The sequence below is a fragment of the Anas acuta genome, chromosome 25 (assembly GCF_963932015.1).
Source record: "Anas acuta chromosome 25, bAnaAcu1.1, whole genome shotgun sequence".
Classification (NCBI taxonomy): Eukaryota; Metazoa; Chordata; class Aves; order Anseriformes; family Anatidae; genus Anas; species Anas acuta.
The window spans coordinates 2,956,991-2,981,062 of NC_089003.1; the positions used below are offsets into that span (position 1 = coordinate 2,956,991).

Consider the following 24,072-nt stretch of genomic DNA (forward strand, 5'->3'; position numbering starts at 1 on the left):
TTGTGTCCCCCCCACAGTGACAGACCCGTGAGGGGGGGGGGGGGGAGGCACACCGGTGAAGGTGGGGGCGCCAGGACCCTGCAGCTGCTGCGCTGCCGGCCCTTTGTGTGTGACGAGACGTGACGTGGCGTGACGCGGCGCGGTGCGACGGCCCCCACGGCCCCCCCCTTCCCCTTCCGCTGCAAAATCTGTGCCCCCCCCAGCTCCTTTCCCCCCTCCACCACCAGCCCTGCGGTCTCCCAACACCCCCCCCCCCCCCGGCTGCGTCCTGCCAAGGGCTTGGGGGGGGTGGCTTGGTTCTGCGCCCCACCTTGTGCACGCACACGCGTGTGCACACGCATGCACCCCATGGACGTGTGTGTGCGGGGCAGCGGTGCTGGCCGGCCACATGCCACGCTGGCGGGGGGGGGTCAGCTGTCCCCAAATGTCCCCCCATCCCCATGTGCCACACCGTGCTGTCGTGACCCGTTGTGCACCGTCGTGTGCCGTCGTGTCCTGTTGTGTCCCATGGTGCCCGTCGTGCCCCGTTGTGCCCAGCCGTGCCCAGTTGTGCCCCATTGTGTCCTCCTGTGCCCCCCCATGCCCTCTTGTGCCCTGCTGTGCCCCACTGTGCCCCATTACATCCCATTGTGCCCCATTGTGCCCCATTGTGCCCCATTGTGCCCCGTTGTCCCCTCTTGTGCCCGGCGGTGTCCTGCCATGCGCCATCCTGCCCTGTCGTGTCCCACTGTACCCCACTGCGTCCCGTTGTGCCCTGTGGTGTCCCATTGTGCCCCATCCTGTCCCATTGTGCCCCATCATGTCCCATTGTGCCCCCGCTGCCACCCCAACCCCCACAAGCCGTGGCACCAGGATGAGCCCACCCAGAGCAGAGGGCGCAGCGGGGTCCCACCATGCACCCCTTGGTGTCCCCGCTCCTCCCCAGGGGCAAAAGGGACTCGGTGGCACGAGGCCGGGCTGGCAGGAGGTGGCCATGGCAGGGTCCCTGCCGTGTCCCCGTGCCCCCAGTTTGGGCCCCCCCGGGCCGGCCAGCCCCGCTGCTGCTGTCACTCAGGCGCTGGCCCCGCTCCCGGTGAAGATGGAGGCGCCCGAGCTGCTGCGGGTCTGGGTGCTGGCAGGCGAGTGGCAGCCCCGTCACCCACCCTGGGAACACGGCCGGGCCTGGGGGACACCCCCCCGGCAGGGAGGGCATGGGGGGGACCCCCAGGATGGGGCAGGGAATGGGGAGGGAATGGGAGGGGATGGGGGAGCAGAGCTGAATAAATCCGTCCTGTCCCTGGTGCCAGGAGGGCTGGGGACCGAGGGGAGCTCTTTGGGGGGGGGGGGTATAGGGGAAGAGGAAGGTGCTGGCCCTGTCCCCATTCCTGTCCCCTCTCCTGTCCCCAACACCTCCCAGAAATATCCCGCCCTGCTGTCCCAGTGCCTGGCACCACAGGGACGTGCGCCCCAGGGGGGGCCGTGGGTGCCATGGGGGCGCTGGGCAATGGGGAAACTGAGGCAGGGAGGAGCCGCGTCCCCCACCCCGGTTCCAGCCCCGTGCCTGGCCACAGCCCTGGTCCTGGGGGGCACCCGGGCCGCCCTCCCCGACCACCACGTCTCCCTCGAGACCGGAGCCGTCTTCGTCCACGAGCTGGAGCGGGAGCTGTTCCAGGAGGCCTTCCTCGACGAGGCCGAGGATGATGATGATGGTGAGGGTCAGGCTGAGGGGAGTGGGGACACGGGGGTCTGGGGGGCGGGGGGATAGGCTGGGGGGGCCAGAACTATCCCCTATGTGTGTGAACACCCAGCTAATGGGGGCAGAGGCTTACTCCTGCCCCTGGCAGGCGTGACCCAAATCTCCCTCCCTCCTAGCATCCATCCGTCCATCCATCCCAAATCCATTTGGGGACCTCTTACCCTCGAGCACTGCTAGGCTGGGGAGGGGGGGCACCTCCATTTGGGGTTATTCACCCCCAAAAGGCGATCAGGACCCTCCTTGGACCCAATTTCCTCACGGGGAGCGCCCTGTTGGGAAGGGGTTGCGGGGCAGGGGTCCCCCTGGATGACACACGTGTGTCCCGTGTCCCCGTGTCCGTGTGTCCCCCCACCCGACAGCCGCCCCCATCACCTTCCATGCCCACCTCCTGGACCACCCCGACCTGCCACGGTGGCTGCGTTTCGCCCAGCGTGGTGCCCACCAGCCCGGCTTCCTCTACGGCAGCCCCACGGCCGCCGAGGTGGGCACGCACATCATCGAGGTAAGCGCCCGGCCTCGTGCAAGGGGGCGGCACGGGGTGCTGGGGTGCGCGCCCCCCCCCCCGGGGGTGGGAATTTGGCATCCTGGAGGCCGGGGCATCTCCTCCTCCTCCTGCAGGTGCTGGCGTACAACCGGCTCACCTACGAGACGGTGGCACAGCGGCTCGTCCTCGCCGTCGTCCCCTCTCCAGGTGAGGGCTGCGCACCCCCAAAATGCGCTACCCCCGAGCCCCCAGTGTGGGGTGGTCCCTACAGGTGTGTGTCCACAGGGGGGGAGCTGCCGTTCCAGAGCGAATTCCTGGTGGGGAACAGGAATGTGGAGGAGCTGCTGCCGGCCCCTGCGCGGGAGCTTTTTGGGCAGGCGGCGGCTGGCGTCTGGGAGCAAAGTGACCTCAGCATCATCAACGTCACCTCCGCCCTGGACCGCGGTGGCCGCGTGCCCCTGCCCATCGAGGGACGCAAGGAGGGGTAGGGGGGCCACCACCCGGCTGCCTGGCCTGGGGTCGCACTTGGGAAGCTCTCCCCTGCCTTCCCCCAGGCACCCATGCAGGGGTTTTGGAGGTCTCCTCCTGGCAGCCTCCCCCAAATTTCAGGGTGTACGTGAAGGTGGGCTCCCACCACCCCTTCTCGCCGTGCCTGGCCGCCGCCGCCTCGCCGCAGAGCCGCTTCCTCTGCCGCCTGGGCCAGCAGCCCCTCGCCTCCTGCTACGACACCTTCGCCCCCCACTTCGCCATCCGCTGGTGCAACCTCACCCTGGTGAGACCCCCGTGCCCGCGTCCCCACCACCCCAGCGACGTTCCCACCTCTTCCCTTTAACCACCCCCCCCTCAATTCCAGCTGGAGGTCCTGCCCACCCCCACGACGCCGGGGCCGCTGTGGGGTCCCGGGGTGCTGGAGGACGGGGGTGATTTCCAGCCCCCCACCGAGGCGCCCCCCCAGGACCTCCTGCCCGGTTTCCTGCTGACGCTGCTGGTGCCGCTGGCGGTGGCCGCGCTGCTCTGCCTGCTCCTGGGGCACCTCATGTGCTGCCGCCGGGAGGGAGTGTGAGTCGGGCACGGGGGGGGCACAGCCCGGCACCCCTAACCCAAGGGGAGGGCACGGGGATCCCCCCTCCCCGATGGGGCACCCCACTTTGGTGTCCCCTTCCCCGGCGCTCGTGGTCTGGGGACAACCCGGGGGTGGTGACAGCACTTCTCACCATCTGGTTTTTGTGTTGTTTTTCTTTTTTTTTTTTTCCATTTCTGCTCCATTTTGTAGGCAAAAACGGGATTTGGAGACATCTGAGTAAGTCCCTGCGCCCTGGCTGTGGGTTTGCTCCAGGGGGGGAGCTTGGGGTGTGACAATCTGGGGGGCACAGGGACGGGGAGGTGACTGGGAGCAGCAGCCACTGCCAGCTGATGGGGGAGCTAAATCCTAAAGGTCCCCCCACCCCAAAAGGACCCCCGCCCCTCCACCCCCCCCACAATAACCCCACACAGACAAAGGCTGGAGCACCAGGAGCCGCTTTATTCCCCATCCTCCCCCTGCTTCACACCGGGCGCGGAGAACCCCCCCAGAACCCCGTTCCCCAAAAGGGGCGCGGGTGGCTCTGCGCCCCACTCCCCTTTTCCCCCCCCCCACCCCCCCAGCATCCAGCTGGTGCACCACAGCACCATCCACGGCGACACGGAGGAGCTGAGGAGCATGGCCAGCAGCCGGGACGTCCCGCGGCCCCTCTCCACCCTGCCCATGTTCAACGTGCGCACGGGGCAGCGCATCAACCCCATGCCGGGGCGCGGGGACGGGGCGCGCGCCCCCCTCATCCCACAGCAGCGGTGAGCACTGGCACCGGGGTGGCACCTTGGGGTGGCACCTTGGGGTGGCACCTTTCAGGGGGTGGCACTTTAGGGTGGCGCAGGGCTTTGGGGTGACTTTGCATGGCACCACCAGGCTGCGCATGGGATATTTTGGGGGGAACCTGCAATTATTTGGGGGTGGTGATCACCTTCCAGGTGTGCTGGGGGGGCAGAGCAGGTCCTACCCCCATCCCACCCAACCTAATCTGCCCCAGCTGGCTCGGGGAGTGGCTAAAACCCTTAAATAGCAGCCATGGGATCCTGACCCTTCTTTTTTTGGGGAGGAATGACCCCTTTTCTCCTCATTTCCAGGTAATTGGTGGCTGTGTCACTGTCACCTCCACGGGACGAGCTTGCTTTGAGCTCTGTTCCGCCGTGGGGTGGCCTTTACCTGGTAAAGTGCTGCTTTAGCAATGAGATGTGTTTTTTTTCTGCTTTATTTCCCCGTGTGAGCAGCCGAACCTGGCTGGTTTTGGGGGTGGGCAGTGGGATTTTCGGGGTGCAGCCCTGAGCATCGCTGCACAGCCTCTGCAGGGCTGGGGGCGGCCCCAAAAATACTGGGGATGCCCCTGGTCTTGTTCCCGCTGTCATCTCCCCCCAGTTTTTATTTAGAATAGCTATTTTAATGAGGTTTTAGCTAAAAGAGCTATTTATTGTGACCTTTTTGCCCTGTCCCAGCCAGGGCAGATCCCAGTGGTGCTGCTACACTGGGTTTGCTGGTTCTCCCCCCCGGGGCTGGAGGGGGGGCGCACTGGGTGCTGTGGGGCTGGGGTCCTGGTTGCTGATCATGGTCTGGGGGGGGGTCCCTGCTTCCCTCTGCCCCCTCCTCAGCTGTTTTGCCCCATCTCCTCGCAGGGGTCACCCGCTCCCCACCCTCCTCCACCCATGCTCCCCCCTCCCCAAGCCTTGCACCCCAGGGCACACAGTGACCCCACAAGCAGGGCGGGGGGCTCACAGAAAGCCAATTTGGGGGCGCAGGGACCCCGCTGGGTGGCTGCCACCCCTTTGGCCTTGTCGTAGCACCCCGACACCCCCCGGCTCACCTGCAGCACCCCGGAGCCCTCGCCGCTCTCTCCGCTCGCTTCTTCCACCGCTGTCCCCCAGGCATCCTGCTCAGCCCCCCCCCCCCTTGCCCGCCCCCCTGATGGGTGCCCCGGCCCCGCAGCCCTGCCCGAGGACAGAGCCTCATTCACAGCAACCGGGGCAGGCGCCAGGGTGGGGGTTAGGAAAACACGGGGGCCCCACGACGGAACAAGAGGAGCCATTGATGGGCTGAGGAAGGCAGCGGTCAGGCTGCGGCGCATGCTGCTCTCGCTTGCACCCGGATTTGGGGTGTCCCCCCCCTAATGTGGCACCCTGTGCATGCACAGCTCGTGGGTGGCCAGCTCCTGTTGCAAGCTGGAGCGGTCACCCAGCTCCTGTTGCAAATGGGGGCACCTCTTGCCTGCACCCCAAAAGCGCATTTCCTGCACCCCATGGTGTGTTTGCACCCCACGGCACTTTTCCTGCACCCCACAGCAAGCACAGAGCCCCCGCACCCAGTTCCCATCCCCACTCCCAGCACCTTTATGTCCTTGTCCCCCCTCCCCACACCAGCTTTTCTGGGCACCCCTGGCTGTGTGGGGTGGGGGCACCCTGAGCTGTGTGACCTCACCTTGTGCCAGCAGCCCCCCACCTTTCACTGCGTCCCCCCCCTTACCTCTCCTTCCCTCCCACCATGGAAGGGGGGGCACAGCACAAAGCCCCCTTGGCCACGGGTGCTCCCCAAACCCTCCCCAGCCCCCTGCTCTCTGGGGGTGGCTCCCACTGTCCCCCCCCACCCCTCTCTGTTGGGCTGAGCAGGGGGGGGAGGAGGAGGAGTGGGGGGGGCGGTGGGGGCTGCACAGGGGCGGGCGGTGAGGACGGGAGCGCAGAAGCGTGGCAGGAGGAGAGCGGTGAGGACACGGCGAGGGGGGGCTCCCGTTCCCCGAACCCCAATTCCCCCCAAAATCCATCCCCGAGCATCCCCGGCGACGCGGGAGAGACGAGGGCGCAAGCGGCACAGGTTTGTCGGATCATTTCACATGCTTTATTTCAGCAGTCAAAATAATTAAAAACATCTCAAATTATTATACATATACAAACTAGGTACAGACTCCTGGAGCATCCGCCTCGCCGGGAGATGGGCCGGCGGTCGGGGTGGGTTCGGCCCCTCCGCACGGCAAGAGAGGAGGAGAGAGGCTGGGGGGGCGCGGGGGGCAGAGAAGCGAGGGGAGATGATGATGATGATGATGATGATGGATGGATGTGTGGATGGATGGATGGAGAAAGAGCTGCTGGAAGATGAGAGCAGAGATGGAGTCCACCTGCGAAGCCCGGGAGCCTGGGCTGCTTTCCCCGTGCTTTCCTTTCCCTTCCAAGGCTTTTTTGGCTCGACCTTGCATTTGCCTCCGTGCCTCGTTGTCGGGATGCGTGGGGGTGTGGGGTTAAATAGCACCTTTAGAAAATTCACAAGTCGACCCGGGCAGCAAAAGGATGAAGGGGAATTTAAAAAAAATAATAATAAAAATAAAACTAGAGGGAAATTCAAAAATCAACCCAAGACTTGCATCCGTTCAGGCAGCCCCGTGTCTGTAGCACCAGACGGTCCCCGGCTCGGTGGCTTTGCGCCACTTGAGCCTCTGAAATGGGACCGAAATAAAAGAGCAAAAATCAGGACAAAAGTCCCGGGGAGGGGGGAAAACCCCAGAACTCCAGGGGGACCTTGAACGGAGGGGAAAAAAAAAAAAAGCAAAAATGGAGAGGGAAAAAAAAAAATAGACAAAACTTAGCACCTTTGCTCTGAACCTGGCAGGAAAGTCCCGGCACGGCTGAAAAAAAAAAAAAAAGTTAAAAAAAAAAATACTAAAACTACTTGAAAAAAAAATTTAAAAAATATTAACCAAAACCACAGCTGTGAGGTAGCCTTCCAGAAAAGGAGAATATGCACTGATGGGTCCGGTTTGCTCCGCTCCAGGGCTTTGGCTGTCGGGGTGGACTCGGGGAGCTCCCCCCTGCGGAACCGGGGCTCGGCTGCAAAAAGCGGGGTGGTGGCGGCTCCGGGCTCCCAGGTCCCCGCGGGTTGCTCGGGGTTGTGTTATTTTTGCTGCCTGAACAAAAGAAAAAAAAAAAAAAGGAAGAAAAAAAAAAAAACAACAAGGAGGGGGGGAAGAGAGAGGGGAAAAAAAAAAAACAACATCGACAAGAAGCAGATTATAACCGAGAGTTAAACAGCTTCCCTTCAGGAAAAAAAAAAAAAAAGGAGAAAAAAAATGAAATGCAAGAAGCAAAGAGCCCAGTGGAGAAAGGTCGGCCCGAGTTTGCGTTCGGGTGCTCCCCGGCTCCGGGGCTCGGCGCGGGCGGCCCCGTGGGGTGTGAGCATCGCGGGCTTGGTGCTGTCGGGGAGCCCGAGCGGTGCCGTCCGCGGGGCTTAGGGCAGACCGACACCGAGGAGGAGGAGGAGGAGGAGAGGAGGGCAAGCAAGCGAACCCACTTCCTGGTTATTTTGTTTGAAAAGTCATTTATTTTTTTTTTATTTTTTTTTTTTTTAGGTTTAATGCTTTTTTTGATGTTTTTTTTTTAGTTTTTTTTTTTTTTTATGGAAACGCAAATAATTTTAGAGACGCTGGAATAGAAACCGACACGAATTCAAGTCCATGTGAAATTTTCTCCTTTTTTGGCTGTTTTTTTTTGTTTTTTTTTGTTTTATTATTATTATTATTATTATTACTCTCTCCTGTTACGCGTGGGGGGGGGGGTCCGGTTTACAAGAAGCAGACGGGGCCGATGTCGATGCCGAATTCCTGGTCCGGAGCTCCAACGTCCATGGGGGCCAAGTCGATGATGGGCAGGCGGGACGTCTTTGTCGTCTTGTACTCGATGACTGTCTTGCCCCAAGCGCCGGTGTGACTCTGCAGGAAGGGGGGGGCAGTCAGGACCCCCAAATCCCCCCGAATCTCCCCTAGGAATCCCCTTTAACTCCTCCCCAAACCCCCCGTCCCCGCTCACCGTGCAGCCGTCCTCGGTGACGCCGTAGGTGAAGCGGCTGTTGCCCTCGGCCCTGATCTCGATTTCGTTGGCGCCCTGGAGGAGCAGGGCCTTCTTCAGGTTGCCCGTGTCCTGGTCCATGTAGGCGACGCTGTTCTTGCAGTGGTAGGTGATGTTTTGGGCAGCCTCGGTGGACATCAGGCGGAGGAAGGTCAGCTGGATGGCCACGTCGGCCGGGTTGGAGCCCTCGCCGCCGTACTCGAACTGCCGGGGAAGAAGCGTTAGGCACCGTGGTGCTCATCGTCCCCACCCCATTTGTGTGTCCCCGTGGGTCCCCCCCGGCGCCCCCCATCTCACCTGGAAGCCGTCGCTCATCGTCTCGCCGAACCAGACGTGTTTCTTCTCCTTGGGGTTCTTGCTGAGGTACCAGTTCTTCTGGGCGATGGTGGCCTGGGTTGGGTAGACGCAGGTCTCGCCCGTCTCCATGTTGCAGTAGACCTTGATGGCGTCCAGGTTGCAGCCTTGGTTGGGGTCGATCCAGTACTCGCCTGCGGGGAAGGGACGGGGTCAGGGGGTCGGCGGGGGGGCGAGGGAGGGTAAGGGTGGAGCAGGATGGGGCATAGGTGGAAGGATGGAGGCGAGGAATGGAGGTGAGGGGCAGGGGATGGAGGCGAGGAGCAGGATGGAGAGGTGGGGGATGGAGAGGTGGAGGGCGCAGGGGGTGGAAGGGAACTGGGAGAGGGTGCAAGGGATGGAGGGGAGCAGGGAGAGGGTGTAGGGGATGGAGGGGAACTGGGAGAGGGTGCAAGGGATGGAGATGAGGAGGGAGAGGGTGCAGGGGATGGAGAGGAGCAGGTAGAGGGCACGGGGGATGGAGGTGAGGAGCAGATCAGAGGGATGGAGGTGAGGTGGAGGTGAGGAAGGTGAGGATGACCCATGAGAGATAAAGGTGAGAGCAGCCACAGGAGATGAAGGACGGAGGTGAGGAGCAGGTAGGAAGGATAGCGGTGAGAGCACCCTGGGGTGACGCGGGGACACTGACCGCTCTTCCAGTCGCCGTGGCACATCTTGAGGTCGCGGCAGGTCCGGGCTGGGTTCTTGCGGGTGCCCTCGGGGCTGCGGATGTTCTCGATCTGCTGGCTCAGGCTCTTGAGGGTGGTGTCCACCTCCAGGTCGCGGTCGCGCATCACGTTGGCGTCGTCGGCTCGGTAGTAGCGCCCGCCGTCGTGAGCCTTCTCCTGGGGGGGCTGGGGCAGGAAGCTGAAGTCGAAGCCGCCGCTGGGGGGGCCGGGAGGACCTGGGGGGCCAGGTGGGCCGGGGGGACCCTGTGGGAGGAGGAGGATGGTGAGCACCAGATGAAGGCAGGAGGCTCCGGGCGAGCAGCAGCAGGGTGGATACGCACAACAGGGCCGACGTCGCCGGTGCGACCGCGGGGGCCGGGGGGACCGATGGGGCCGGGCAGCCCGTTGAGACCGTCTTTGCCGGCGGCACCAGCAGAGCCAGGAGGACCCTACGGGAGCAAAGAGGCCGTGAGCACGGAGGTGTCCCCAGCATCACATCAGGGACCGGGTCCCCGTGCAGCCCCCAGGAGGATGCCCCAACCCTGGCTGGGGGTCGTGGCTCAGGAGGGGACTTACTCGTGGACCAGCGGGACCAGAAGCACCAGAAGGACCTTGTTCACCAGGAGCGCCCTGTGCAAAGAGAGAGAGGGGAAAAGGGGCCCGTTGGCACCTCGATCTGCTCCGGGACGTGGGGCAGCAACACCCACGGCCACCGTCACCCCGTGGTACTTACAGGAGGACCGGGTGGGCCCTGGAGACCGGAGAAGCCTCGGTGACCCTTCATGCCTCTGTCACCCTGCTCGCCAGTTTCACCTTTGTCACCACGGGGACCTTGGGGACCCTGGTGGAGGAGGAGGAGATGGGCTGAGCGGGGGCCAGGCCAGCCACTGCCCCCGCATCCAAGGGGATGCAGAAGCACGAAGGAGGACGCAGGGGGGGACACCAACTTACAGCAGGACCACGAGCACCAGCGGGACCAGGGGGGCCAGCGGGACCAGCGGGACCCTGGGATGGGAGAAAAGGGGACGGGTCAGAGCGTTCCCCAATTTTGGTGGTGGAGCATCACCCCGAGCAGGGCGCCCACGATCCCTTCCCGGGCTGGGAATCTCCATCTAGCGGTGGGAGCCGAGCCCAGGGCCGGATTCTGCCCCGCTGTGGCCTCGCAGGAGGAGCCCTTGCTCCGTAACGGGATGGAGAGGACGGATCCTGGCGCACGGGGGGGTGGGGAAGGTGGGTGGGGGTCTCCTTGCACCGAGCATCACTTACGGTCTCACCGCGATCTCCGTTCTTGCCAGCAGGACCGACGGGGCCGGGGGCGCCGGGGGCACCGGGAGCACCAGGGGGGCCAGCGGGGCCGGTCTCACCACGGTCACCCTGCGAGGAGGAGGAAGAGGAGGAAGAGGAGGAAGATGAGAGCTCAGCACGGGCGAGCGCAGCCCCAGCGCCCCCTCCCAGCACCCCAGCCGTGGGCACTCACCTTGGGACCAGCAGCACCATCGCGACCGGGGGCACCTTCGGCACCGGGAGCACCCTGTGGGAGAGCATAGACCCCTCGTTAGGGCACGCTAACGAGGTCCTGGGTGGCACCGGCGTTGACCCTAGCACCCATGGGTGCCACGAGCCGGCACGTGCTCAGCGCAGCAAACCCACGCCCCCCCCCCCTTCACCCCCCGGCACCACACCGATGCTCACCTCACGTCCAGCTTCGCCAGGGGGGCCAGCCAGGCCGGGGGGGCCCATGGGGCCGGGAGGACCGCGCTCGCCAGGAGAACCAGAGGGACCTTGCTTGCCGGGTTCGCCCTACAGAGGGGAGAGCGCACGGGGATGCGTCGGACACCGGGGAGCATCCCCCAGCCTCGGGGGGGCCGCACCGGTGAGCTGGGGACCAGGGTGGGGGTCCCACGGGGGGGTACTCACAGAGGGGCCGGGCAGCCCAGGGAAGCCTCTCTCGCCTCTCTGTCCGGGGAGGCCGACAACACCGCGTTGGCCAGCGATACCTTGGGGTCCGGGGGTGCCAGGAGCGCCCTGGGGGGGGCAAACAGCACCTCAGGGGGGTGGCAGCGGCCGTCACCTCCCTCCCGATGGAGGGGACAACCGAGGGACGTCGGGTGTGACGCTGCCTGGTATCCGTGAAGGTGTCACATCACTTGGGGGGGGGGGTGACTTACAATGGGGCCGTCAGCGCCGGGGGAGCCTTTTTCACCAGGGGGTCCGGGGGGGCCGGCAGGTCCGGGCTCACCGGGGCGGCCAGCGGGGCCGGTCTCACCGCGGGGTCCTTTGCCACCTTCCTTGCCGCTGGGGCCGGGGGGGCCGGGGAGGCCGATGTTACCCTGGGTAGGAGTTGGGGGGGGTGATGCCGTCAGGCTGATGCCTCAGCTCAGGGCCCCCCCCTCGCCGTCACCGCTGGCTGAAGGGCAGCCAGGGGCGTCCCGGTGCCAAGTGGGCCAAGGCGGCCGCGTGGAGCCGGCTGGACCCGTGCCCGGCATCCCCACGGTGCCAGCACCCTCCTATCCCCCCCCCTCCTGCCACACGTCTCACCCCTTCGGGGGGGGGGACACGGGCAGGGACACGGTACTCACAGAGGGGCCGGGGGGTCCAACTCTTCCAGCAGCACCAGGGAAACCAGTAGCACCCTGCAAAGGGGAGAAGCTGGAGTCAGGCGCGGGGCCGCATCCTGGCACCGACCGCGGGGTCCGGGGCCAGGGGACCGTCCCCTGGCTGAGGGCCACCACGGGGAGCCCCAGGAGGAGAGTGCTCATCCCTCGGGGTGGAGAGCAGCTGCAGGTTTAGGGGGGTGAGTGTAACCCCCCCCCATTTTTCCATCCGTTCCATCCCCTATAAGACGAACCCCCCCTTCTCCGTGCACTGTCCTCACAAAGGGCTTTGGGGTGCTCACACACATTTTGGGGAGCAAGAGGCAGGGAGGGCCGAGCCACCCATGGGTGCACGCACCCAACCCCATCCCCCGGGGGCTGCACAGCCCTGTTCCCCTCCCCCCCCCCATACAAGAGCCAGGCTGGTACTTACAGGGGGTCCAGCGCTACCGCGAGCACCTTTGGGACCGGGAGCACCAACAGCACCCTAAGGGAGAGGAGGAAGAGGAGGGTGAGCCACACAGAGAGGCCAAATCCAAGGGGGACATGGGGCGGGGGGGGGGCACGACTTACGGCAGGGCCAGGAGCACCAGTGGGGCCAGCGGGGCCGGGGGGGCCAGCGTCACCCTTGGCTCCAGCATCACCAGTTTCGCCTTTAGCACCAGGCTGGCCGTCGGCACCCTGTGGGAGAGCGCAGCGCGGTGAGCAGGGGGGGGGCACAGCTTCATCCCCGCTCACGGCGGCGGTGGTGGTGCAGGATCAGGCCCACGGGGGAGGGAGAAGCACTTACGGGGGGGCCAGCAAATCCAGCAGGACCGGGGGGGCCGGGCTCGCCGCGGTCACCCTAAGGGAGAAGGCAAAAAAGCGGGCGTCACGCCGGGCAGGGGACGGCCACCGCTGGCAAGGGGTGGCCACTTGATGGCAAGGGTTGGCCACTTGATGGCAGGCCAGCCCTCGGGGTGCCGGGACACTTACGGGAGCACCACGGGCACCAGTGGGACCAGCAGGACCGGGGGGACCGGCTTCACCCTGGCAGAGGGACACGAGGAAAGACCCCGAGGTTAGAGTCGTGGCGAGGAGGTGGCACAGGGGGCACGGGGTCACCTCCCTGGCACAGGGTCCGGCCAAGGGACGTCCCTACCTTGTCACCAGGAGCACCAGCGGGGCCGGGGGGGCCAATGGGGCCAGTCAAGCCTCGGAGACCGTCTTTGCCAGGAGCGCCATCAGCACCTTTGGGACCGGGGTCGCCCTGGGAGGAGGAGACACAGCGGGGTTACCTGCGGAGCTCCAACCCAGGGGGGGCACCCCACTGCTCTGCACCCCACTGCTCTGCACCCCAGGGTCTTCATCATCCCCAGAGGGGCTGAGACCCTCCTCCTCCTCCTCCTTGGCCATGCAGAAGAGCAGGGCTCAGCTCCCAGCTCGCAGCAAGGGGCTGTCCCCAAGGGACACGAGCGTCCCCGAGCATCCCATCCCCGTGGCTCCGGCTTTGCTCAGGGGAGCCCCAGCAGGTGGGGGGGGCAAGCGGCTGCAGGAGGGGAAGGGGCTGCGAGCAGAGGACGGAGGGGACACGTCGGGATCTCGGGGACACGTACTCTGTCACCCTTGGCGCCTGGCAGGCCGGCAGCACCACGTTCTCCGGGCATCCCCTGCAGACCGGGGGGCCCTTGGTTTCCGGGGGCACCGGGAGCACCAGCATCACCCTGGGCAAGAGAGATGGAAAAGAGGAATTAGTCAGCAATCAGCGCCGCTTTGGTGGAGAAAATTCCTCCCTGGAGATGTCCTGGAGGGCAGAGACTTCGCACCTACCTTAGCACCATCGTTACCGGGAGCACCATTAGCACCACGAGGACCCTGGGGACCAGGGGGGCCTTGGACACCGCGTTCACCAGGGAAACCTCTCTCGCCCTGCAGGAGGGGAAGAAAAGGAGCTGAGCACATCAGTGGGGCACTGGGGGGCCAAAACCCATCTCAGGGACATGTGGGGGTCAACTTACTCTGGCACCAGCAGGACCGGGGGCACCAGCATCTCCGGGGACACCCTGTGATGGAGGCAGAGGTTGCAGGAGTTAGCGCGGGGATGGGGACACACAAGGTGGCCCTGGGGACAGAGGGGATGAGGGGGGGGCACGGTGTTGCCTGCACTCACCTGCTCACCGGGCTTGCCAGCCTCACCAGGGGGGCCAGCGGGGCCTGGCAGACCCTGCGGAGGAAGAGGAAGAAGAGGAGGAGGAGGTGAGACGTGGCGAGGTGAGCCACCGAGGGAGGGAGGTGGCACTGCCACCACCACGCGGCGTTCGTCCCCTTGCAGGGAGAAGGGACCCCCCTCACCTGGAAGCCGGGGGCACCAGCAGGACCTTGTTCACCTCTTTCTCCAGCGGGACCCTGGGGGAGAGGGGAGAAGCGTGAGGCCGGGTGGGGGGCTCCAGAGCTCCTGCTCCAGCAGCCGAGCGTGGCGCTGGGTGGCATCGGGCGCCCCGGTACTCACAGTAGGGCCGGGGGGACCTTGGGCACCAGCTTCACCGTCTTTGCCAGCAGCACCCTGCAGAGGGGAGGGGAGAAAGAGGGTGCTCAGAGCTCGCCCGCCACCTCCAGGTGATTTTAGAGAGCTGAACCCGCCGGGCTCTGCACCCCGAGCGATGTTTGGGGCTGGATTTGGCCGTAGCATCCTTCCAAGGAGCAGAGGAGCGGCGGCGAGCTGCCCGCGGCCACGTCACCTCCCCGCTGTCCCCGCTCCAGGGGCGCTGGCAGCCACCAGCCCTGAGTCCTGGCCACCACAGCTCGTCGTGGCAGGTTCCCCCCTTGGAGCTGTCCCCAACCCCACAGGACCCCAGCCCCACACATCCCCAGCCCCTTGGGGATACTCACGACAGCGCCAGGGGGGCCGGGAGCACCTCTCTCACCGGGTTTGCCAGGCTCACCCTAAAAGCAAAAGAGAGAGCATCAGGATGAGACCCACACCGAGACCACAGCACCCACGGGACCAAGCCTGTGGGGCTGCACAAACCCCATGGGGACCGGGGGGAGTGTCCCCTGAGCCCCCCCTCGCTGGGTGCCTGCTCCTCGTGCCCACCCGCAGCCCTCCTGGGTGGGGAGCCCTCGTGGAGCACCCCAGTGTCTGTGGGGCGGGCACCCCGGGCTCGAGCAGCCCCACGAGGGATGCAGCTCCTGTTTGTACTCACCGCAGCACCTTTGGGACCAGGGAAACCCATCACGCCGGCTTGGCCTCTGGCTCCGGGTGGGCCTGGGGGGCCGGGGCGACCGTCTTGACCAGCGGGGCCCTAAGGTGGGGGGAGCAAAGACCCCGTTAGCAAAGGGCACGGGGAGCCAAGGGGGGAGCGGGGCGGGTGGTGGGTGCTACTTACAGGGGGACCAGTCTTGCCATCGGGACCGGGGCTGCCAGGGCTCCCAGTCAGACCCTAGAATGGAGCAAGGGGGGGTTAGGACGTCAGGCACCGGGTTGCTGCTGGCCGTGGTGGATGCTCCAGCGAGCGAGCAGCGTGGAGAGTGACCTCCCCCATAGCCCAGTGACCCTAGAAGGGGGCCACCAAGCTGTCCCCAGCCCCTCCACGCCGTGCCCCTGCCACGCTCACCTTGGCACCGGGGAGACCGGGTTCACCGGGGCGGCCAGCTTCACCGGGAGAGCCCTTGGGGCCAACGGGGCCGGGGGAGCCGCGCTCGCCGGGGGGACCCTGGAGGGAACGGGACAGCAGTGAGCCCGGCTGCAGGGCATCAGCGGGGACGGGGGCAGGAGCCGTGCCACGGGGCGAGGTGGTGGCACAGCACTGGCTTCGGCACCGCCTGACCCCAATTGGGGGGTGTGTGGGGGGGTGACAAGTGCACCACGTCCCCCACAGCCCTGTTGGGGACACGGCACCGTGCCCTGTGCAGGAAGGAGAGGGGGGGCACCTACCTTGGGACCAGCGATGCCGTCAGCACCAGGGAAGCCACGGCTGCCGGGAGCACCCTGCGAGGGACAGGAGAGGGGTCAGGGTGGATGTGGGGGGTGCGGGGGTTTGGGGAAGGGGGTGGCGATGTGGGGCTGAGCCTGCAGGGAGCAGCCCTGGTGGCTCGTGAGATGCTCCACCGTGGGTTTTGGGGGGGTCTGAGAGTGGGCTGGGTGCCACTGGGGACAGCACCAGACCCCCAGGGAGAGCCCCCCAGGCTCAGACACTGGATGGGGTGTGCAGAGACGGGGGGAGGATGAGGATGGGGACAGGGACATGAAGGGGACACACCGGGGATGGCTCCCACTCACTCTTTCGCCAGCGGGACCGGGAAGCCCAGCGGGGCCGGGCTCACCACGGGCTCCTCTCTTGCCTTCCTCACCAGCGGGGCCGGGGGGGCCTTGGACACCAGCAGGACCCTGGGGAAGGAGGCAGAGGGGTGAGAACCTGCAGGGTGCAGCCAGCCGGGGAGGCGCCGAGTCCTGGCGCTGCCGGGGGGGGCACTTACGGGTTCGCCTTTGGCACCGGTGTCTCCCTTGTTGCCTGGGGCACCGGGTTCGCCCTGGAGGTGGAAGGAAAAGGAAAGAAAGATGCTCAGAATGGGGTCGATGAGCAAAGGGAACCGTGAGCCCGATCCTGCCCTGACCCTCTGCGGGGGGAGAGATGCTCAGTGCCTCCCAGGGGGCTGCCAGCAGGGCAGAGGGGGTGGGACAGGAGCCCAAGGATGGATCCAGCCCTGGAGCCGTCCCCCAGGAGCAAAAGGACGAGGAGCCAGCCCCGGAAAAAAGAGCCAAGCTCCTGGTGAGGGGCAGAAGAGGACGGAGGCAGGGGGGGGATACTCACGCTGTTACCCTTGGGACCGGGGGCACCGCTGGGACCCTGGGGTCCGGAGGGACCGCGGGCACCGGGGAAGCCGGGAGCACCAGCGATACCGGGGGCACCCTAGGAGAGGCAGAAGAGGCGGTGAGGGTGCTGCAGGGAGGTCCCCGAGCCAGGCGGCGAGGCAGGGGGGGGACACTCACGGTTGCACCCTTGGCACCAGGTTGACCGTCAGCACCGGGGTTGCCCTGCCGGAGAGAAAGAGGAAGAGGAGGGTTACGCCGGGGCCAAGGGGGGCGTGAGGCCGAAGGGCTGGGCACCGTCGGGGGCCACTTACAGCAGGACCAGCAGCGCCAGCGGGGCCGGGGGGACCGGGCTCACCACGAGCACCCTGAGGACCTTCGCTGCCACGAGCACCTTGGGGACCGGTTTCACCCTGGGGAGGAAGAGGAGAGAGGAAGAGCCGTGAGTGCGGGGGCTGCTATGAAAACCCAGAAGCAGACGATTGATTTTCTTCTCCATCCTTTGGCCCATTTTCCCACGAAGGCGACACCCTGCAGCCTGGAGAGGTGCCGGGGATGGGGCAAGGTGCCACCTCTGTGCCGCTGATGGGAAGAGCAGCCACCTCGGCACCGGACACGTTGGCGTTGGCCACCTCGGGATGGGCCACCTTGGCTTTGGCCACCTTGGCATGGGCCACCTTGGCACGGGCCACCTCAATGTTGGCCACTTTGGCACCGGCCCCCTTGGCACCCACCCCCTTGGCACCATCCCCCTTGGCCCTGGCCACCTCTGGGCACCGTTTGGGCCACGTGAAGCCCTCTCGACGCTCAGAGCCCCATTTCCCTGCCCCATTTCCCCCAGCATCTCCCAGCCAGGAGCTGGGGGCCCCACCTCTAGGATCGTGTGTAGGTCCTACCTTAGCACCAGCAGCACCGGGGAAGCCGGGGGGGCCGGCGGGACCAGTTGGACCCTAAATGGGAGAAAGGGGGCACGCATCAGAAGCAATCACACCCCTCACATCGGGCTTTGCCAGAGCCCTGGAGCCCGGCCAGGATTCCCCGAGAGCAGATTTAGGAGGAGATCTCCCACGCGGGACCCCTCCACGGGGGTTCTTGGGTTCGGAGGGGGGGGGATCGGGGTTACTCACGGGAGGACCAGCAGCACCGGGAGCACCGTCGTTACCGCGAGCACCCTGCGGGACAGAGGCAGCCCTGAGCGTTGCCCACCAGCAGGAGGGCAGGAGGGGGGGCTCAGCCCTGCCCCGAGTGCGTACTCACAGCGGGGCCGGAGGGACCGGGGCGGCCTCTCTCGCCGGGAAGCCCTCGAGGACCCTGGGGGGGGACAAAAGGAGATGTTTTTATCTCTTGATCTCTATCTCGCAGCCGCTTTCCCCTCCCGTAACCTCTCCGTGCGCCCCCCTGCCTGCAGCAAGGGGAAGCCCCCCACCCCGAGCATCCCTGGCTCTGCATCCCTGGGGATGCGCCGTGCCCCCCACCCCAACCTCCTTTGCTGGTGGAGGCTCTGTGTGTGCCCCCCCCACCCCCGGTATTTCCCAGCCAGCACTCACCATCTGCCCAGGAGCACCATTCTCACCGGGGCTGCCGGGTTCGCCCTAGGAAAATAAAAAAGCGTAAAAATGGGTTTTCTGCATCAAAAAAAAGAAAGGGAGAAGTGAGACCCCGACCAGGGCTGGGCCTCCCCGGCCTCCTCACCTTGGGGCCAGCAGGACCAGGCTCACCCTTGGCACCATCCAGACCGCTGAAACCCTGGGGAGGAGGAGAGGGGAGAGCGGGGTGAGGAGGGGACCTCGCCGCATCCCCAGCCCCTTGGGGACGAAGCATTTGGGGGACCCCCGTCCCCAGCTTCACCCCCACAGCCTCGGGGCTGGGGTCCCTCGGTGTGCACCCCAAATTTGGGTCACCCGCAGCTCCCTAAATCTGGGGTCTGGCTGGGGGAAGGACTCACTCTGTGTCCCTTCATGCCCGGCAGGCCGGCGGTTCCTGGCAGACCACGGGCACCCTAGGGGAAAAGGATGGGGGTGACGGAGATGCTCTGGGGGGGGGCAGTGGGGGTGTCCCCACGCCCTTGTCCCCAGGGAAGTGGCACGGCCTCGGCTTCGCCACCCTGCTTGGGGTCTCCCCGTGGGGAGCAGCTCACCTGGGGGCCGGGGGGGCCACGCTCCCCGGGACGGCCAGGCTTGCCAGCTTCACCCTACAGAGAAGGACGCCTGGTGGGTGGCACGTCCCCAGGGCGGGCATCGAGCCCTGGGGGGGTGGGGGGGGTGGCAGTGCCACCAGACCCCAAACCCAGGGGATCAGAGGGGGTGACCCCATCCCCATCCCACTTACATCATCGCCGTTCTTGCCGGGGGGGCCAGCTGGACCACGGGGGCCCATGGGACCCTAGGAGAGAGGTGAGGTGGGGGTGAGGGTGCTGTGGGTGCAGGGCACCCCGCTGCCCCCTCCCATGGCTCCTGGCCATGTTGGAGGGGGGGAGACACACACACGGGGGTGCCTCAGCCCCCCCCCCAGCCCGTGGGGGGGGGGACGTGCTGCTGCAGCACAGCAGCCAGACTTACAGAGGCACCGGGCTCTCCGGGTTCACCGGGGGGACCTTGGAAACCTTGAGGACCCTGTGGTTTTGGGGGGAAAAGGGGAAAAAAAAGGGGGGGAAAATGGGTTAGAAAAGGAGAAAGATGGGACTGAAGACCCCACCAGCAGTGTTGGACACCCCCCCCCTCCCAATATGGACTTGTATCGTGACACATCCATGGGGATGCTGCGTCCTCACCCACCCCGTCCCCCCTCCCTGCCACCATGGGGCCCCATGCCAGGGGGGGTCCTGGGGCTGCTCGTCCCAAAAAGAAGTTAGGGGAAGGGAGGAGGAGGAGGAGGAAGAGGAGGAAGAAGAAGAGGAGGAGGAGGAGGAAATACTCACGGGAGCACCAGGAGGGCCAGGGAGACCGCGGGGACCAGCTGGACCCTGGAAAGGAGAAAGGGAAGAGGTGCTGAGTGGGTGCCAGGCACCCTGTCCCCGTCCCCGTCCCCATCCCCATCCCTGTCCCCATCCCTGTCTCTATTCTTGTCCCACTGATGTCCTCTTGTCACCCCATCCCTGACCCCATCACCACCCTATTCTTGTCCCCACCACCTCCCCATCCCTGCCACTACCCTATTAATGCCCCCATTGCTGCCCCATTGATGTCCCCATCACCACCCTGCCCCTGTCCCATGGCCACCCCAGTGCTGTCCCCACTGCCACCCGTCTCTGTCCCCCATCAGCAGTGCCCCTGTCTCCATCACCGCCCCATCCCTGTCCCATTGCTGCCCTACTGATGTCCCCATTGCTGCCATCTTTCTGTCCCCATTGCCACCCTCTTGATGTCCCCATTGTCACTCCAGCCCTGTCCCATTGCTAACCACCTGATTTCTCCATCCCTGCCCTATAGCCACCCTATTGATGTCCCCATGGCTACCTCATTGATGTCCCCATCACCACCCCATCACCACCACTATAACATCCATGTCCCCATTGCTACCCCACTGATGTCCCCATTACTACCCCATTGAAGTCCCCACTGCCAAACCATCCCTATCCCAGTCCCCCCCCCATCCCAGTCCCCACTGGCACCCACCCTCACCTCTGTCCCCATGACCACCTCTTGCTGCCCCCATCCCCACCCCATCCCAGTCCCCATCACCCCCCATCCCCATCCCTGCCCCCATCGCACCCTCCACCTTGGCAGCACCCTGGGCACCACCACCCCATCCCACCCTCCCCATCCCCATCGTTTCACCCCCCCACGCCCCCTCCCCACCCATGGGTGCTCTGTGCCACCCCGGTGCTCACCATGGGGCCGGGCACAGCCATGCCGCCGGATTTCTCATCGTAGCCGTAGGACATTTGAGGAGCGAAGTTCTGCGGGGGGGGGGAAGGAAGAAATAAAAGGGGTTGAGCAGGGCACGAGCATCCCTAGAGTATACGGGGGGGGTCACGGCTGGGGGGACCCCCCCATACTCACTCCGCCGAGGCCTGGAGGTCCTGGAGGGCCTGGGGGTCCCGGGAGGCCAGGCTGTCCAGGGATGCCATCTCTGCCAGGGGGGCCGGGGAGTCCCTGGGGGGGGGGGACAATGAGAGGTTGAGCTCCTGTGGGGCGCCCCGGGCAGGGGGTGTCCAGGGAGCGGGGTGCTGGCGGCGGTACCCACCCTGTCTCCTTTGGGGCCGGTGTCTCCCTTAGGACCCTGTTGGGGAGAGGTGAGAGGGGTGGTTGGGTTCATCCCCAAAATGGGGCAACATCGAGGATTTGGTTATTTTTTTATTTTTTTTTTGGGGGGGGGGTGGAGTGTGGTTACCTCTACTCCAGCGCTTTCTGGGTAGACTGGGGAGGCTGCGGGAGAAAGGAGAGCGTTTAGAGGGGCTGAGCACCCACCCAGCGCCCATCCCCGGGGGGATTTTTTTTTTTTGGGGGGGGGGCACGGTACCGTCGGTGTCGGGACAGATGGGGCAGCACTCTCCGAAGGGGATCTCAGCGTTGGGGCAGTCGGAGGTGTCCTCGCAGATCACCTCGTCGCAGAGGATGTTGCCGCTGTCGCAGACGCAGATCTGGCAGGGCTCGGGTTTCCACACATCCTTGTCGTTGTACGTGAGCCCATCCTGTACGCAGCTTCCAGTCTGGACTGGGAGAACGGGGGCAAAGGGTGCGGGGGCGTCAGGGGCACAGCTCCGCACTCCCCCCAACCCCATCCCCGGGATCCCCCCCCCTTCTCCTCTGCGCCTCCCGCTTCTGCAGCTTCGCTCCCTTCATCTGGTTCTCATCAGCCCGTCTCGGTGACACAGGAAAAGCACCGCCACAATAAACTCTTCCCACTTACTCTGGAATTTAAACAAAACCCCCAGCCAGTTGCTGCGTCCTGGCCCGCGGGGGCCAAGGAAAATACCGGGGGGCTCGGGGGGCTTCGTGCAGGCGATGCCTGGGGGGAAGGCTCGGCGCGAAGCAGGGAGTGGGGGGGAGGCGAGGCTGGAGGGCTGGCCCCCACATCTGGGCTGAAATCAGAGCCAGGATGGGGCTGGATCAGGCCAGAATGAGCAGCGGCCAGAGGCTGCAGGCAGAGGGGGGCTGCGGAGCGCAGGGCGGGGTGCCAAGGCTTGGGGCGGCCTCGCAGCGGGGCTGGGGGGGCCGGGGAGGGGATGCGGGGTCACCCCGACCCGGGGATTCTGCCCCCCCTGCTCCATCCCGCCGGTGGCCAAGAGGAAAGGGGAAAAATGCAGCAAATGTTTAGAAAAATGTGAAATGCTCTCCCCCCCTCCACCAAAAAAAAAAAAAAAAAAGAAAAAAAAAAGTAAAGAAAAAAAAAAGAAAACCCAAAAATGCAAAAGGCGCGTTGCAAAATGGACGTTGCCAAACGCAAACGGCGCCTTGCAAAACGCGATGCAAAACGCGGGGAGAAAAGGACCCAAAAGAAAAAGGAAAAAAAAAAAAAAAAAAAAAGAAAAAAATAAACTACCCAAAACCCCCAAAAATGACAAAATCGGGAAACACGCAAAGGGCAGCGGCCGCTGTGCCCCAGGCCTGGCGCTGTCCCAGGGTCCCCCGTGTCCCCACGCCTGCAGGTGGCAGGCGCAGGCAGGCGAAGGCTCCAGTGGGGCGCAGGGGGGGACACGCCAGCGGGGTGTGGGGGGGGTGACCTCAGCCGTGCCCCCCGGCCCACCCCACACCCCCAACCCCGCCGAGGTGTCCCCAGCAGGGGCAGGGTCGGTGGTGGTGGGGAGGGGGGGACCCAGCAGCGTGGCGCCCCCCAGCCCACGAAGCGCCGTCTAGACAGCCCCGACTTTACGGGCTGCCGAAACATTTTCCTTATGAATCATCTGAGACTTTTCTAATTCTTTCCTGATGGCTTTTGCAGAGCCGGCGGCCGGGCCCCCCCCCTCCCCCGGCCCCGCTTCCCCTTGCTCTCCCCCCCTCGCTCTTTTCCCCCCTTTCCCGTCTCCTCCGCCCCTTCTCCCTCCACCCTCCTCTCCCACCCTCTTGGCCGGCTGCCCCCGGCACCCCAGTGCGCCCCGCTCCCCTCCTTCCTACCCCCAGCCACTTTGTAAATTATTTTCTTAATTTTTTTTTTTTTTTTTTGGCAGGACGCACACCGCTTTTCGCCCCATCCCGTGGCCGAGGCGTCGAAGCCCACCCCGTCCCCCCTCCGGCGTGGAGGGCGCGAGACCCCCCACCCCGCCCCGGCGGCTACTTACTGTCCTCTTCTCCTTGCCCGCGGGTGAGTAGTACAGTCGCTGCTATCAACAGCAGTAACCGAGAATCCACAAAGCTGAACATGTCTAAATATTAGACATGTAGACTCTTTGGGCCTCTTTGTCTTTAGGGTCGGGTCATTCAGGGCCGGTCTCACTCTGTAGCTCCAATCCAGACCCCAGCAGAAACTTCCTACTGCCTTTCCCACTGCTTCGCCTCCCCTTATATACGGTGCGGCGGCGGGGAGAGGTGGGACCCATCGCAGCCTGCGCGGGAGCGCACGGGGAATTTTGGACAGCCCCTCGGCCAATCAGCGGGGCCCCGCGCGTCGGGGGCACCCGCACACCCCCCCTTTTTTTCCCCCCCCCCCTCCCCGCACACGCACACACACGGCACCCCGAAGCGGGGCGCTGGGACGGGGACCCCATCGTGGTTGGGATGTGGGGATGGGGAGTGTCAAGGAAGGGGGTTGGGGGGAATTGGGGTGGGTTTTTGGGGGTTCTGGGGGGGGTTTTGGGGGTGTCCCAAAGTTACGGGGTGAGGATGTGGCTGGGTAGGGTGGGGACGGCGAGGTGGCCGCCTTGGGGACCCCGGTGCCACGCAGTCCCACTGCAACACCAGATGCTGGGGTGGGGAATTTGGGGTGCAAGCACCCGCTCCTGGCTGCGCCCCCACACCGTGCCCCCCACCCACACCCCGGGGCTGTCCCCATGAGGACCCTCAGTGCCCAGCGCCCACCAAGCCCCACAGGCCGAGCAGCACGGGCTGCACCAGCAGCACCCACGCCATGAGCCCCGTGCGGGACAGGGGAACACCGACCCCCCAAGAAACTCAGCAGGGCGCCCCAAACTTGGTGCTTTTTTTTTTTTAAACTTTATTTCCATCTTTTACTTTCTTTTCGCCTATTCTTTCTCTCCTTTCTTTCCCTCTCCCCTTTCTTCCTCCCCTCTGGCACGCCTCCATGGCTGTTTCCACATTTGAAGAGCCACGTTGGTTGGAAAAAGAAAAAGCTCGCTGACAATAATCCACAATATACCGTGCAATTTGGGGAGGTTGTAATTACACGCCAAAAAATATACGGCTGCACCAGGGCCGGGGCGGCCGCCTGGGTCTCCGGGACAGAGAGGGAAGGGAGAGACCCGAGTGAGCACCCCGAGCGATGTGGCACAGGGCGGGGGACACCCCCTTTTTTTTTTTTTTCTGCAGGGGGTGTTTTTAGGGGAAATGGGGCTGGGGGCTGGTGTTTTGTTTTTTTGGGGGGGGATTCCCCCCACCTCCTCTGCTTGGGTGTGTGTTTGCAAGCTGCTGGGCCGTTGAGTTTTGGGCGGCTTGTTG

At 65.0% G+C, this 24,072-nt stretch overlaps 2 protein-coding genes and 1 long non-coding RNA gene across 3 annotated transcripts; 2 read left to right on the forward strand and 1 right to left on the reverse strand.

Annotated features, from left to right (window-relative positions):
• Positions 1-960: 960 nt before the first annotated feature.
• On the forward strand, positions 961-6,846 carry SGCA (sarcoglycan alpha). Its single transcript, XM_068661191.1, has 10 exons — positions 961-1,118; positions 1,551-1,688; positions 2,095-2,237; positions 2,354-2,426; positions 2,505-2,703; positions 2,829-2,991; positions 3,073-3,278; positions 3,493-3,519; positions 3,864-4,049; positions 4,383-6,846. Exons 1-10 carry the CDS (start codon positions 974-976, stop codon positions 4,384-4,386), a joined length of 1,284 nt encoding a protein of 427 aa, XP_068517292.1. The 5' UTR covers positions 961-973; the 3' UTR covers positions 4,387-6,846.
• On the reverse strand, positions 6,116-22,883 carry COL1A1 (collagen type I alpha 1 chain). Its single transcript, XM_068661163.1, has 51 exons — positions 22,740-22,883; positions 20,981-21,175; positions 20,852-20,886; positions 20,705-20,740; positions 20,521-20,613; positions 20,349-20,417; positions 19,437-19,481; positions 19,078-19,131; positions 18,848-18,901; positions 18,657-18,710; positions 18,465-18,518; positions 18,212-18,265; positions 18,067-18,111; positions 17,777-17,830; positions 17,647-17,691; positions 17,416-17,469; positions 16,834-16,932; positions 16,700-16,744; positions 16,521-16,619; positions 16,186-16,239; positions 15,989-16,096; positions 15,644-15,697; positions 15,324-15,422; positions 15,096-15,149; positions 14,913-15,011; positions 14,599-14,652; positions 14,219-14,272; positions 14,062-14,115; positions 13,880-13,933; positions 13,728-13,772; positions 13,540-13,638; positions 13,326-13,433; positions 12,872-12,979; positions 12,706-12,759; positions 12,521-12,574; positions 12,304-12,411; positions 12,164-12,217; positions 11,716-11,769; positions 11,305-11,466; positions 11,054-11,161; positions 10,829-10,936; positions 10,614-10,667; positions 10,403-10,510; positions 10,088-10,141; positions 9,870-9,977; positions 9,713-9,766; positions 9,478-9,585; positions 9,118-9,400; positions 8,433-8,623; positions 8,097-8,339; positions 6,116-7,999 (listed from the first exon to the last, which is right to left on the reverse strand). Exons 1-51 carry the CDS (start codon positions 22,819-22,821, stop codon positions 7,853-7,855), a joined length of 4,362 nt encoding a protein of 1,453 aa, XP_068517264.1. The 5' UTR covers positions 22,822-22,883; the 3' UTR covers positions 6,116-7,852.
• On the forward strand, positions 10,890-22,897 carry LOC137844669 (uncharacterized). Its single transcript, XR_011089990.1, has 2 exons — positions 10,890-11,009; positions 22,629-22,897. It is a non-coding gene; the product is annotated as an uncharacterized lncRNA (long non-coding RNA).
• The last annotated feature ends 1,175 nt before the right edge of the window (positions 22,898-24,072 follow it).